At 50.2% G+C, this 12,848-nt stretch overlaps 1 protein-coding gene across 1 annotated transcript; it reads right to left on the reverse strand.

Moving 5' to 3' along the window:
- Positions 1-680: 680 nt before the first annotated feature.
- Positions 681-1,634, reverse strand: LOC104138043 (olfactory receptor 14A16-like). Its single transcript, XM_068923145.1, has one exon. It carries the CDS (start codon positions 1,632-1,634, stop codon positions 681-683), a length of 954 nt encoding a protein of 317 aa, XP_068779246.1.
- Positions 1,635-12,848: the final 11,214 nt, after the last annotated feature.

Here is a 12,848-nt window from a genome sequence, read left to right on the forward strand (position 1 = left end):
CCTTTTAGGGTTCAATTTATTGGGTGTATTCTTGACACCAGCTTTGGAAGAGGAATCCAGCCTCTTGGCATGGCACTGAGGAGAGCCCCTTTCTTTACAGTGGTGCTCGTAGGGAGGTCAGCTCTGATGCAGTAGTTCACATCGCATCTTCCTGCCTGTAGTCGTAGGAATACGACTGTAGACAAAGCACTACTGTCACAAAGCTACAAGAGACCTTAGGGCTGACACAAGTACCAGGGCACAACAGGACAGTGCACAAATGAATTCCTGCCAAGTTCCTGCCATTCTGAACCAAGTTCTGCTGCTGTCAACGGATGTGGTTCCAGGAAAGCAGCAGCCCCGACTTGATGGCTGCAGAGGGGAACTGCTGCTCCTCCATGCCCTGCCTGAACTCTTCACCCCTGAAACTCTTCTGCATGCTGGGGCTGCTCCCTGAGCTCCAGAGAAGCCAGCAGGGGTGTAAGCTGAGACCAGTGATTCTCTGCTGATTCCTTTATTTTGTTTGATTATGCAGTAAGCCATCTTTCCTATGTACATGAGATACTTGGGGGAGAAAACACAGGTAGATGCTTAAGAAGAAGTAGGATGAATAATTATTATTCATGTGGGATTGAAATTATCATAGGTATAACAAAAAAAGAAGAAACATATGAAAAAAGATAGGCTTGGCTTTTCCTGAGCTACTTTGGGAGTCGTTGAGAAAGATGCTGAAATACTGTGTTTTTGAATAGTTTCCTCAGAGCATCTTTGAGCTCCTTATTCCTCATGCTGTAGATGAGGGGGTTCACTGCTGGAGGTACCACTGCATAGACAACTGCCACTACCAGATCCAGAGCTGGGGAGGACATGGAGGGGGGCTTCAAGTAGGCAAACATGCCTGTACTGACAAACAGGGAGACCACAGCCAGGTGAGGGAGGCACATGGAAAAGGCTTTGTGTCGTCCCTGCTCAGAGGGGATCCTCAGCACAACTGTGAAGATCTGCACATAGGACAGCACAATGAAAATGAAACACCCAAAGCCTAAACAGGCACTAACCACAATAACTCCAACTTCCCTGAGGTAGGAGTCTGAGCAGGAGAGCTTGAGGATCTGGGGGATTTCACAGAAGAACTTCTCCACGACATTGCCTTCACAGAGTGGTATGGAAAATGTGTTTGCAGTGTGTAGGACAGCATTGAGAAAACCACTGCCCCAGGCAGCTGCTGCCATTTTAACACAAGCTCTGCTGCCCAGGAGGGTCCCGTAGTGCAGGGGTCTGCAGATAGCAACGTAGCGGTCATAAGCCATGACTGTGAGAAGACAATACTCTGTTGAAAACAAGAAGAGAACCAGGAAGACCTGGGCAGCACATCCTGCGTAGGAAATGGTCTTGGTGTCCCACAGGGAATTGGTCATGGATTTGGGGGCAATGGCAGAAATGGAGCCCAGGTCGAGGAGGGAGAGATTGAAGAGGAAGAAGTACATGGGGGTGTGGAGGCAGTGGTCGCAGGCTACAGCTGTGATGATGAGGCCATTGCTCAAGAGGGCAGCCATGTAGATACCCAGGAAGAGCGAGAAGTGCAAGAGCTGCATCTCCCGCGTGTCTGCAAATGTCAGGAGGAGGAACTCGTTGAAGGAGCTGCTGTTGGACATTTGGACCTTTTTGGCACAGGGCAACTGTCTGAGGAGAAAAAGACAGTGACAAGGTAGAGCAGTTTTCTCTAAGAAAAACGTTCAAATTTTCACAGAAATCCCCCCTCCCCAAATACAGACACATTTCCTTTCTCCTTCTCAGAAGGACCTTTGTTCAGCTACCCAGCTTCAGTTCTAGTTGAGTGTGCTGTGAGGAGCAGAGTCCTGTCCTGCTCTACACCACTAGGAACATGGAACTGGTTTGTGACATTGCTGATGTTCACAATGGATGTCCACCTTTAATGGAAATAATCCTCACGCACAATTCTAAAAAGTGTAGGCTACAGCAGAGACATTTAGCATTTGTTTATAATTGTTTTATCTGGAAAGTTTTAGGTTCCACCGTCACATCTGGTGATAGTTCTTTTACAGGCAGACATTGTGATTGGTGGAAGTATGAGCATTAAAAAGACCAGAGAGGCAAATGGGCTCTCTGTGGCTTAGTGCAGAGTCAGGAGAGCTGTTGGGTCCATCAGTCTTGTGGCCAGCTGCCCTGTTCAGACCCTTGTGTTACCTAGAGGATGACTGCAAACACACGCTATTCTAAAAAAGACACTGGGCTAACAGGGCTTGGGCACCTCACGCCTATGCAGACACTTCCATGGCAGGACCTCAGGGTGGGTGTCTGAAGTTGTAGCTGAATCCCCACACCACAGAGCCTGACAGCAACTACAAGAGCAGAAAGGAGAGGCCGGGAAACAAGGAGAAAAGACATGACCCTGCTGCCAAGGGAGGAGAGAGAGACAGATGGGGACCTTACTGAGGTTGCGTGCCACCTCCCAAACAGCATGTCCTCCCAGGGCAGTCCTTCTCCTCTCCTTTGCCTTGTAATGGGAAATGGGCATGTGGCAGGAGAGGCAGCTCTCCTTTTCTGGAAATCTGACTGCACAGAAAGTGGATGCCCTAGACCCCATCAGCTTCAGAGCTGAGGGAGGGCTCTGTTGGTGGGATACCAGAGAGGAGGAAAGGGTGGCTTACTCAGAGGAAGACATCTACAGTGAAGGACCAAGAGAAAGTCACCTGAATCCAGGCTACCACAGTATTTCTGTGAGCACTTTCCTATCGTTCCCTGACCATCTCTCAGCTGCCTGGAGCTGTCCCCGCTAGGAGCGCTTTCTTCATCCCCACATCTCTCCCTTGGCACTGCTCACAGACCCCATCCCACTCTCTAGGTGTTTGGCTCTGCCCTGCAGAGACCTTCCAGTAAAAGAGCAGTGCTCAGGGGTGTCTCTGTGCTTGCAGGACTAACGAGCAGGTGAGACTCAGTAGGATGAGAATGATGAGAACTGTAAAGGTGATATTGCTGCTGCTTGCAGGCAAAAAGATGGTTGAAAGAACTTCCTGAGGATCCTTGCAGAAGTACTGATCCCTTACAGTAATACTGCAGAACTCTCCTTTAGTTGTCTAAATCCAAAATATCCTTTTCCGTTTGTGCCCTTCCAAAGATACAACAAAAAAGCAGAGACTCAAGAGAGTGCCTTCCCTTTCAGGTCAGCCTACATGAGTGTCATCTTCCTTTTGGAAAGCCCCCTCCAGAGATGTCCTGCCGGTGAGCTAGACCTGTGAACAGCCCCGGCCCACGCAGCACCCTCTCAATAGGAGAATGAACCTGCCTTGCTAGGGCTCTCTCCTTCCATCCAGAGCTTCTCCCTGCAGCGCTGAGTGAAGTTCTCCAGGCAGGCTGAGTGCTGATCCTCACAGGCGGCAGAGTCACTGCCTTGGGTACGCAGCACCCTGGGGTGCAGGGACACTGCTCTGAATTACAGCCCTGGGCAAACCTGTGTGCACACCCTGGCTTCACACCCCTGCAGGCATCCTTGTGAGAAGGTAGCAAAATGCCCTGTCCCTGTGACAGTGTGGCAGGCAATCCCTGCTTTGAATGATCTCTCCCTCCTCCACACTGGAGAAGCTAGGAGAGCAATCCTTTAAAAAAGAGTAATGTAACAGGATGGGTTTAGAAGAGCTCTCTAGGAACCTCAGTAGTGTTGCCCTTCAGCCAGAGACTTACCGTGTCAAGGGCTGTGAAGATTTCCCCCACAATGAACTCTCCTCTGTCCTCCCACTCCACACTGCCTTTCACTTCTCCCTGTCTTCTCTCATCTTCTGTCAGGAAGAGCAGGCAGTGCCTGGAGCCCTGCTGCTCTTGGCAGAGGAGCTGCTCCTGGGCAGAGCTTTTTCTTGGCAGTGCTGCCAGGTTGCCATGAGCTCCCTCTGTCCCAAGAGCCCAGCTCTGCTCAGAAGCAGAGGCCCAGCTGAAGGCATGAATTCCTCTGTCCCTTGTGCTCCCTCCTCCTGGGAAATGTTCACTGAAGTAGACCAAAATAATAATCTGTGGTCCCCCTCTAAAGAGTGGAGAGAGACCCATTCCAGCATTGTAATTTGTCTCATCAGAGGAGGGTGATCTATGAGAGCTGGGAATGTCCCACTCTAAATGATGCTACTCCCATCTTTTAACTAGGCAGGACACCTAGTCAGGGACAAGAAGGGAGTTCATTTTTCCTTGGTTCAGGTATTGATTCAAATGAGTCAGTCCAGGCATCTCATGCTGGTTTAGCAGCCCCTGGGGTGGAGTGGGATTCAGATCCCTCCTGTGAACTCCACAAACACATGGGTGGGATTTCTCCTTTCCAAAGATGAAGTGAGCCCAACAGAGATGCCTGCATGTGAGCTCCTTGTCTAAGCTCCCATTGTAATAACTGGAGACAGGGCATGTGAGTCAGTTGCCCACCCACAACCACCTGGTGACAGTTGAAGAGACAAAGGTGGTCCAAGGCATGTGCCAGTGTCTGCTTGCTCTGCTGGAGCAATTGTGAGACCTACATCCTTCTAGAGCATCAGGTGGGGGCCAAGTGGGGAATTTCCTTGGCCATTTGAACAGTAGAAGCCTAATAGTGCTAGAACTCCGCTCACTAGGAAGCTGAGAAACATGCAGATCCCTTGATGTATAAACCGTTGATGTAATTCAGTGCAGACCCTTGCTTCAGTGGCATAATAATAGACCAGCAGAGTCATGTCAGAGGCCTGGGGCATCCCGTACAGCCACATGTTTCTAGCAGATGCACCACAGGACCTACAGGGAAACCATGCCCTTTTGGAGTGGCTGCTGGGAAAGTGCCCGAGGGTAAGCTCAGGAGTAGCTCAGGAAATTCGGGGCTCGAATAAGAGATGTCGTGGAAAGACTGCCAAGGCTTGTCCATGCGTCAGACTACTACCCTCTGCTGATCTTCCATGTGGGTGCTAATGACACGAAAGGCAAACTGGAAACCATCAAACAGGACTTCAGAGCTCTGGGAATGGTGGTGAAGGGTCTGGGAGCCCAGGTTGTTTTCTTCTCAATCTTGCCTGTGAGGGGAAAGGACAGGAGGAGGAGTAGACGAATTTTCCAAGTTAACAGCTGGCTGCGCCGCTGGTGTTGGCAACAGGGCTTTGGTTTCTATGACCATGGGACACTGTTTGAAGATCAACAGCTGATGGGGAGTGATGGGATCCACCTTACCAAGCGGGGCACGCGTGTCTTTGCCAACAGATTGGCCAGCCTGGTACGGAGGGCTTTAAACTAAGCAAGATGGGGGAAGGGGAGTGGTATAGTGGCAGGGGAGTCAGTAAAACACCGTTCAAGTCAGGATGCCTCCAGCGGGTGCATACAACCAGGGGAGACAGCATGGGACATGGCTATGGAGGATCTTCTTGCACCTCTTCTGGGAAGCCTGCGTGCTTGACTGGCTCTCTGAAATGCCTGTATACCAATGCACGCAGCATGGGGAATAAGCAGGAAGAGTTAGAGATCTGTGTGCGGTCGCAGGGCCATGATCTCATTGCAGTGACAGAGACATGGTGGGATAGTTCACGTAACTGGGATGCTGTCATGGATGGCTATGTGCTTTTTAGGAAAGACAGGCCAGGAAGGCGAGGTGGTGGAGTTGCTCTTTATGTGAGGGAGCAACTAGAATGTATGGAGCTCTGCCTCGGGGTGGATGAAGAGCAAGTTGAGAGCCTATGGGTAAGGATTAAAGGGCAGGGTAACATGGGTGACACTGTTGTGGGGGTCTACTACAGGCCACCTGACCAGGAGGAAGTTGTCAATGAGGCCTTCTACCGACAGCTGGAAGTAGCCTCACAATCACAGGCCCTGGTTCTCATGGGAGACTTCAACCACCCTGACATCTGTTGGCAAGACAGCACAGCTAGGCACAAACAGTCAAAGAGGTTCCTGCAAAGCATTGATGATAATTTCTTGACCCAGGTGGTGGAGACGCCAACGAGGAGAGGTGCAATGCTAGACCTTGTACTAACAAACAAAGAAGGTCTAGTTGGAGATGTGAAGGTTGGAGGCAGCCTTGGCTGCAGTGACCATGAGATGGTGGAGTTCAGGATCCTACGAGGAGGGAGCAGGGCAATGAGTGGGATCACAACCCTGGACTTGAGGAGAGCTGACTTTGGCCTCTTCAGGGACCTACTTCGGGGAATGTCATGGGGTAGGGCCCTAGAAGGAAGAGGTGTCCAAGAAAGCTGGTTAATATTCAAGCGTCACTTCCTCCAGGCTCAGGATCAGTGCATCCCTCTGAGGAAGAAGTCCAGCAAAGCAGGCAGGAGACCTGCGTGGATGAGCAAGGAACTCCTGGCAAAACTCCAGCAGAAGAAGGAAGTACACGGAATGTGGGAAAGGGGACAGGCCACTTGGGAGGACTACAGGGACGTTGTCAGAGCGTGCAGGGATGCGACAAGGAAGGCTAAGGCCCAGTTGGAATGAAATCTGGCAAGGGATGTCAAGGACAACAAGAAGGCCTTCTTCAAATACATCAAGAGCAAAAGGAAGACTAGGGAAAACGTGGGCCCACTGCTGAATGGGGCAGGTGCCCTGGTGACAAAGGATACAGAGAAGGCAGAGTTATTGAATGCCTTCTTTGCTTCTGTCTTCACTGCTAAGGCCAGTCCTGAGGAATTCCAGACCTTGGAGACAAGAGAGGAAGGCTGGAGAAAGGAAGACTCTCCCTTGGTGGAGGAGGATCAGGTTAGAGATCTTTTGTCCAAACTTGACATCCATAAATCCATGGGCCCCGATGGGATGCACCCACGAGTGCTGAGGGAGCTGGCGGATGTTATCGCTAGGCCACTCTCCATCATCTTTGAAAGGTTCTGGAGATCAGGAGAGGTGCCTGAGGACTGGAAGAAAGCCAATGTCACGCCAGTCTTCAAAAAGGGCAAGAAGGAGGAGCCAGGAAACTACAGGCCTGTCAGCCTCACCTCCATGCCTGGAAAGGTGATGGAACAGCTCCTCCTGAAGGTCATCACTAAGCATGTGGAGGACAAGAAGGTGATCAGGAGTAGTCAGCATGGATTCCCCAAAGGGAAATCATGCTTGACCAATCTGATAGCCTTCTCGGATGGGATGACTGGCTGGGTAGATGAGGGCAGAGCAGTGGATGTTGTCTACCTGGACTTCAGCCAGGCTTTTGACACTGTCTCCCATCACATCCTCCTAGGTAAGCTCAGGAAGTGTGGGCTAGAAGAGTGGACGGTGAGGTGGCTTGAGAACTGGCTGGATGGCCGAGCTCAGAGGGTTGTGGTGAATGGCGCAGAGTCAAGTTGGAGGCCTGTGGCTAGTGGTGTCCCCCAGGGGTCAGTCCTGGGTCCAGTCTTGTTCAATATATTCATCAATGACCTGGAGGAAGGGACAGAGTGCACCCTCAGCAAGTTTGCTGATGATACTAAACTGGGGGGAGAGGCTAACACACCAGAAGACTGTGCTGCCATTCCGAGGGACCTGGACAGGCTGGAGAGGTGGGCGGAGAGGAACCGCATGAAGTTCAACAGAGGCAAGTGCAAGGTCCTGCACCTAGGCAGGAATAATCCCCTGCACCAGTACAGGCTGGGGGTTGACCTGTTGAAAAGTAGCTCTGCCGAGAAGGACCTGGGAGTGCTGGTGGACAACAAGTTAAACATGAGCCAGCAGTGTGCCCTTGTGGCCAAGAAGGCCAATGGTCTCCTGGGGTGCATTAGGCAGTGTTGCCAGCAGGTCGAGGGAGGTGATCCTGCCCCTCTACTCAGCCCTGGTGAGGCCTCACCTGGAGTGCTGTGTCCAGTTCTGGGCTCCCCAGTACAAGAGAGACATGGCACTCCTGGAGAGAGTCCAGCGGAGGGCTACCAAGATGATTAGAGGGCTGGAGCATCTCTCTTCTGAAGAAAGGCTGAGAGAGCTGGGCCTGTTCAGCCTGGAGAAGAGAAGATTGAGAGGCGATCTCATCAACGTGTACAAGTATCTGAAGGGGGAGTGTCAAGAGGATGAGGCCAGCCTCTTCTCCGTGGTGCCCAGCAACAGGACAAGAGGCAATGGGCAGAAACTGAACCACAGGAAGTTCCATCTGAACCTGAGAAAAAACTTCTTCACTGTGAGGGTGACAGAGCATTGGAACAGGTTGCCCAGAGAGGTGGTGGAGTCTCCTTCGCTGGAGATATTCAAAAGCCGTCTGGATGTGATCCTGGGCAATATGCTCTAGAGGTCCCTGCTTGAGCAGGGAGGTTGGACTAGATGATCTCCAGAGGTCCCTTCCAACCTAAACGATTCTGTGATTCTGTGAAAGCCAGCAGGTCTTTAAGGACAGCATCCACCAAGCACAAGGATGGTCCATTACAGTACTCAGTAAAGTCAGTAGACATCTCACAAGACCGACTTGGCTAAACAGGGAAAGACCAACTTGGCTAAACCGGGAACTGAGGACTGAGCTCCAGTACAGTAAGGCAGAATATGGAAGTGGGAAGGAGGGAGAGACTGCAAAGGAGAAATTCAGAAATATCATCCAACAAAGTAGGGATGGTGTTAGGAAAGACAAAGCTCCCCTAGGATTGACACTTGCTGGAGATGTCAAGGGCATGAAGATGTGCTTCTAATGCTTCAGCTGCAGTAAAAGAAAAATGTGGGCTCACTGCTGAATGGGTCAGGGAATCTAGTAGGAGCAGATGTAGATAGGTCTGAGGAACTCACTGCCTTCTTGGATTCAGTCTTCACCAACAAGGTCGCGTGGACCATTATGCCTAAAGCTAAGACTCCGGAGGAAAAAGGTGACCAGGAGTGGATGAGGTTTGAGTGAGGGATGACTTGCAAGAACTCAATCCATACAAGTCTAAGGGGCTGGATGGGTGGCATCCAAGGACTCTGAGCGAGCTGGCTGCTGTCATAGCAAGGCTGCTCTCTAGCATCTTTGAAAGGTTGTGGAGATGAGGGGACGTCCTAATGAGCCAAAAAAGGAATATGCTGTGCCTATCCTCAAAAAAGACCACAAGGACAAACCGGGGAGCTATGGGCAGTCCAGCCTCACTTTGGTGAAGAGTGTGCCCTGGAGCAAATGCTCTCGGACCCCATTGCTGGACACATTAAGGAGGAGAAGGTGATAGAGACTGGTCAGCATGGATTTCCTGAAAGTAAATCCTTCCTGACCAACCTGATTGCCTTCCATGATAAAAGAAGTGTAATTGTGGAGGAGAGGAGATTAGTGGATGTTATTTACCTCAATTCTAGCTAGGTGTTTGACACCCTCTCCCCCAGTATTCTTGTGTACAAGTAAGGACCTTACAATCTCGATGAGTAGACATCCAGACGGGTAGAACACTGGTTGGATGATGGGGCTCAGATGGTTTTTGTGAATAGGTTGTGCTCTACCTGGAAGCCAGTGACAAGTGGAGTATACAGGGGTCTATACTTGGCACTTATCCTGCTTAACACATTCATCAGTGACCTGGAGGACACAACTCTCATCTCATTTGAAGGGACGTCTAATCAGGCAGAACAACCCTATGCTTGCGGGCTGCCATTCAGAGGGACCTCGGCAGGTGGGAGGAATGGGTTGTCAGGAACTTTATGAAATTCAATGAGGACAAACATCAGGTCCTGCACCTGGGCTAGAGCAACACTCTGCAGTGATCTGGGCTGGGGAGCGCCTGGCTGGGGAACAGCTCTGGAGAAGAGGACCTGGGAGTCTCTGTGGGCAGTGAGCTCAACATCAGGCAACAGCATGCCCTGGCAGCAAAGGAAGCCACAGCATCCTGGGCTGCCTGAACTGTAGCAAAGCCAGGAGATCGTGGGAAGTGGTTATCCTCCACTACCCAGCCTCGTTAGAGCACAAGTAAATGCTGCATCCAGTTGGGGCCCCCTGTAGAAGAATACTGCTGACCACTCCGAGTGAGTTCAGTGGCAGGGCCCCAAGGTGGTTGGGGGCTGGAACATTTGCCCTGTGAGGAGGTGCTGAGGGAATGGGGTTTGTCCAGCATGGAGAAGGGAAGTCTTTGGGAGGAACTCATAGCAGTTTCTCAACTCCAGGTTGCCAACAATAAAGAACCAGGCTTTTAACAGAGATTTATGGCAGGAGAATGAGAAGGAACAGTTATAAGCTAAAACAAATGCAGCTAAAATTGGCTATAAGGGAGAAAAATCAATGAGAGTAGCAAAGCATTTGAAGAAAGGTCCAGAGAAGTTACAGACTCCCTGTTCTTGGATGCTTTCAGGACACTGTTGGACAAAGCCCTGAGGAAGCCAGTGTGAGTTCAGTGTTGATCCTGATGTGAGTGGGAGGTTGGACTAGAGACCCTCCAAGGTCCCTTCCAACCTGAATGGTTTGACGATTCTGTCAACTCTGGCAATAACCACTGCATTTTTGCATGTGAGTTAGCATCAAACATGGTATCCCCAGAGCGATCATCTCCTAATGGTGTGAAGTTGCCTTGTGGGCCTGAAAGGTTTTAAGTTCAAAGTTTAATTATGAAGGACTACTTGTCCAGAATTGGCCATCCTCAGCCTACCATAGCTGTACATTACTACATGATGCCAAATGAATGCAACACATGCAGAAAGTCATGCCATGAGCATGGTTGCACTCTATCATGCCTAAGGAAGAGCATGGCCACACAGATGAGGGCAATCATTATCTCCCTCGACTCTGCACTGGTGTGGTCACATCTGGAAGAGTGTGTCCTAGTGTGGTACGCCCAGTGCTGGAGGAATGGGGAGGAACTGGAGAGGATCCAGAGGTCTGCCAAGATGGGCTTAGGGACCGGAAGCACAAGGCCTTCATGGAGAGGCTGAGGGACATGAGCCTCTTTAGCCTGGTGAAGGGGAGGGAGGCTAAGGGCAGCAGAGCAGTAGCCTGTGACTGCTTGAAGGGTGGTTTCAGAGGTGATGGAGATTTTCTTGGTAGTAGGAAATAACAAGAGAAGGAGAAAGAAACAAAACAATGCAGCTTGAGAGGTTCAGACTGAAATTCTGGAAAATGAAATGTTACTTGCACTGTGGTTCAACAGGACACCCAGAGGGAGTCTGTGTTGAGCCTGTGGCTTTGTGTTTGAATGAAAAGCAAGTGAGGGGAAAAAAGTCATCAGTAAAGGTGGGAAGATCCACAGGTGAGAGCAAGGTGGGGAAGCGGGTTAGGTATCTACAGGTTGCAGGGAAAAAAGCACAGGAGTGGAACAGCATAGGGCAGCTTGGGGTGGAGACAACTGAGGGCACTACCAATGCTGAAAGCCTCCAACAGAAGAGGTCTTTGTCCTCTTTGCTATGGCTGGTGTCTCTGCTGCTTAGGCCTAGGAGACATCTTATCCTGACAGCGCCAGGTCCTCATAACCTCCTTGCCCCCAGAGAGCCCAGGAGGTGCTGTATTGTTGTCCTGCACTTGGCATTGCACACCCCGATGCTCATACTGGCCCCCACAAAGAGCCCTGAGCGGAGCACAAGGGAAAGCACCACCCTACCCAGGGATTGGGTGTCAGTGCCTGGCCATTCTGCTCAATAAAACACATCAAGGTTTACTTGGTATCGGAGCCACCTGTGCATTTCCTTTGCCTACCTGCCATCAGGGCCTCCAGCTTTCTGCTCTGAGCAGTCCCTGGGGAGCCTTTGTTGGCAATGGCCCTCAGTGGGACCCATTAACGCTCCAAGAAACTTTGGATTTGCTTTTGACTCTAACTTCTGCAGAGGTTTGTTCAATCGCTTCTCAGCATCTGAGGTTCATGGACTCAGCACCACTTACACCCGTGAGGGGTCATTAAAATGCTCAAAGCCCTAACAACCCATGTCACTCCCCGCAATTTTCTTCAGTTCTTTAATTCTTGTGTGGCTAATTGCAGAGGTTTCAGGGGTGTATTTAAAAAGAGGAAGATTTCAATGAGCACCAAAAAAAAAAAAAAAAAGAAAAGATTTTTTTTTTCTTAATTTTTCTGCTTAAAGAATAAGTGATTTCCACGTTCTCCAACTGAGGTTGACCCAGAGGGTCTCCTAATGAATCCTGATGCGTAAGAAAAGGAGAATTTTGGACATGAGACATGTATGGCCAAGCTTCCTCCTCACCTCCCCAGCCCTGCCATTCCTCTCATCAGCCACTGGGGACCTACATCACTCTTGTTAAAATCTAATGTTTTTTCCACTCAAGTCTGTAGCTGAATTTTACAGCCCATGTGCACCAGTTCCCACCTGCTTTCCTTAGAGAACTAGCTGCAAATAGACACAGAAGGGTTGTTCTTAATTGTGATCAGAGAGAAATAAAACCTGATACAGTTTAATAGAAAACAAAATACACTCCTCAACCCTATTTCAAGTCCAAGCTGCCTGCAGTGAGGTCCACTTTCCACAAGGGATAGCCTGCCTAGAAAGGTTTTAGGCAGAGAGGTAGGAAAGGCTAGACAGAAGCACAGTTAAGCCACTGGCTAAAGAGACAATCAGACTCCTGAAAGACAAGGGAAGCTTCTGACTCCCGGAAGCTCAGAGCAGCAACTGCAGAGATGAGAGGTATCTGAACGGATGAAGAGCAAGGGCAGGAGGAAGACTGGACAAATGTGGAAAGTGCATACGCCCAGAAAGTCTGATGCAAAGATGACTTAAGAAATGATCCTTTTAATCAGGACATGGGGAAATATGTGAAAGATTAGTGAGATTAAATCCACAGCATAACAGACAGAGCAGTGGACATTTTTATTAAAACTGGTCAAGCATTTCAGCTGATGAAAAGGTGCTCATATTTTTTCTAAACGTTGAAAATTGTTCTCTGCTTTTCCAGGCAGAGCTCAGGTGTCTAACCACAAGCATCCAGTGGCACTTGGAGAGGCCCCAGTGTCTCTGAGGTCCCTGCCTGGGCCTGGCAGCTCTCCCAGGGGACCAGCAGGAGACTGGAGCCCTTCGGAGCTGCAGATGGA

This window comes from Struthio camelus, chromosome 32 (genome assembly GCF_040807025.1).
Source record: "Struthio camelus isolate bStrCam1 chromosome 32, bStrCam1.hap1, whole genome shotgun sequence".
NCBI classification, from domain to species: domain Eukaryota; kingdom Metazoa; phylum Chordata; class Aves; order Struthioniformes; family Struthionidae; genus Struthio; species Struthio camelus.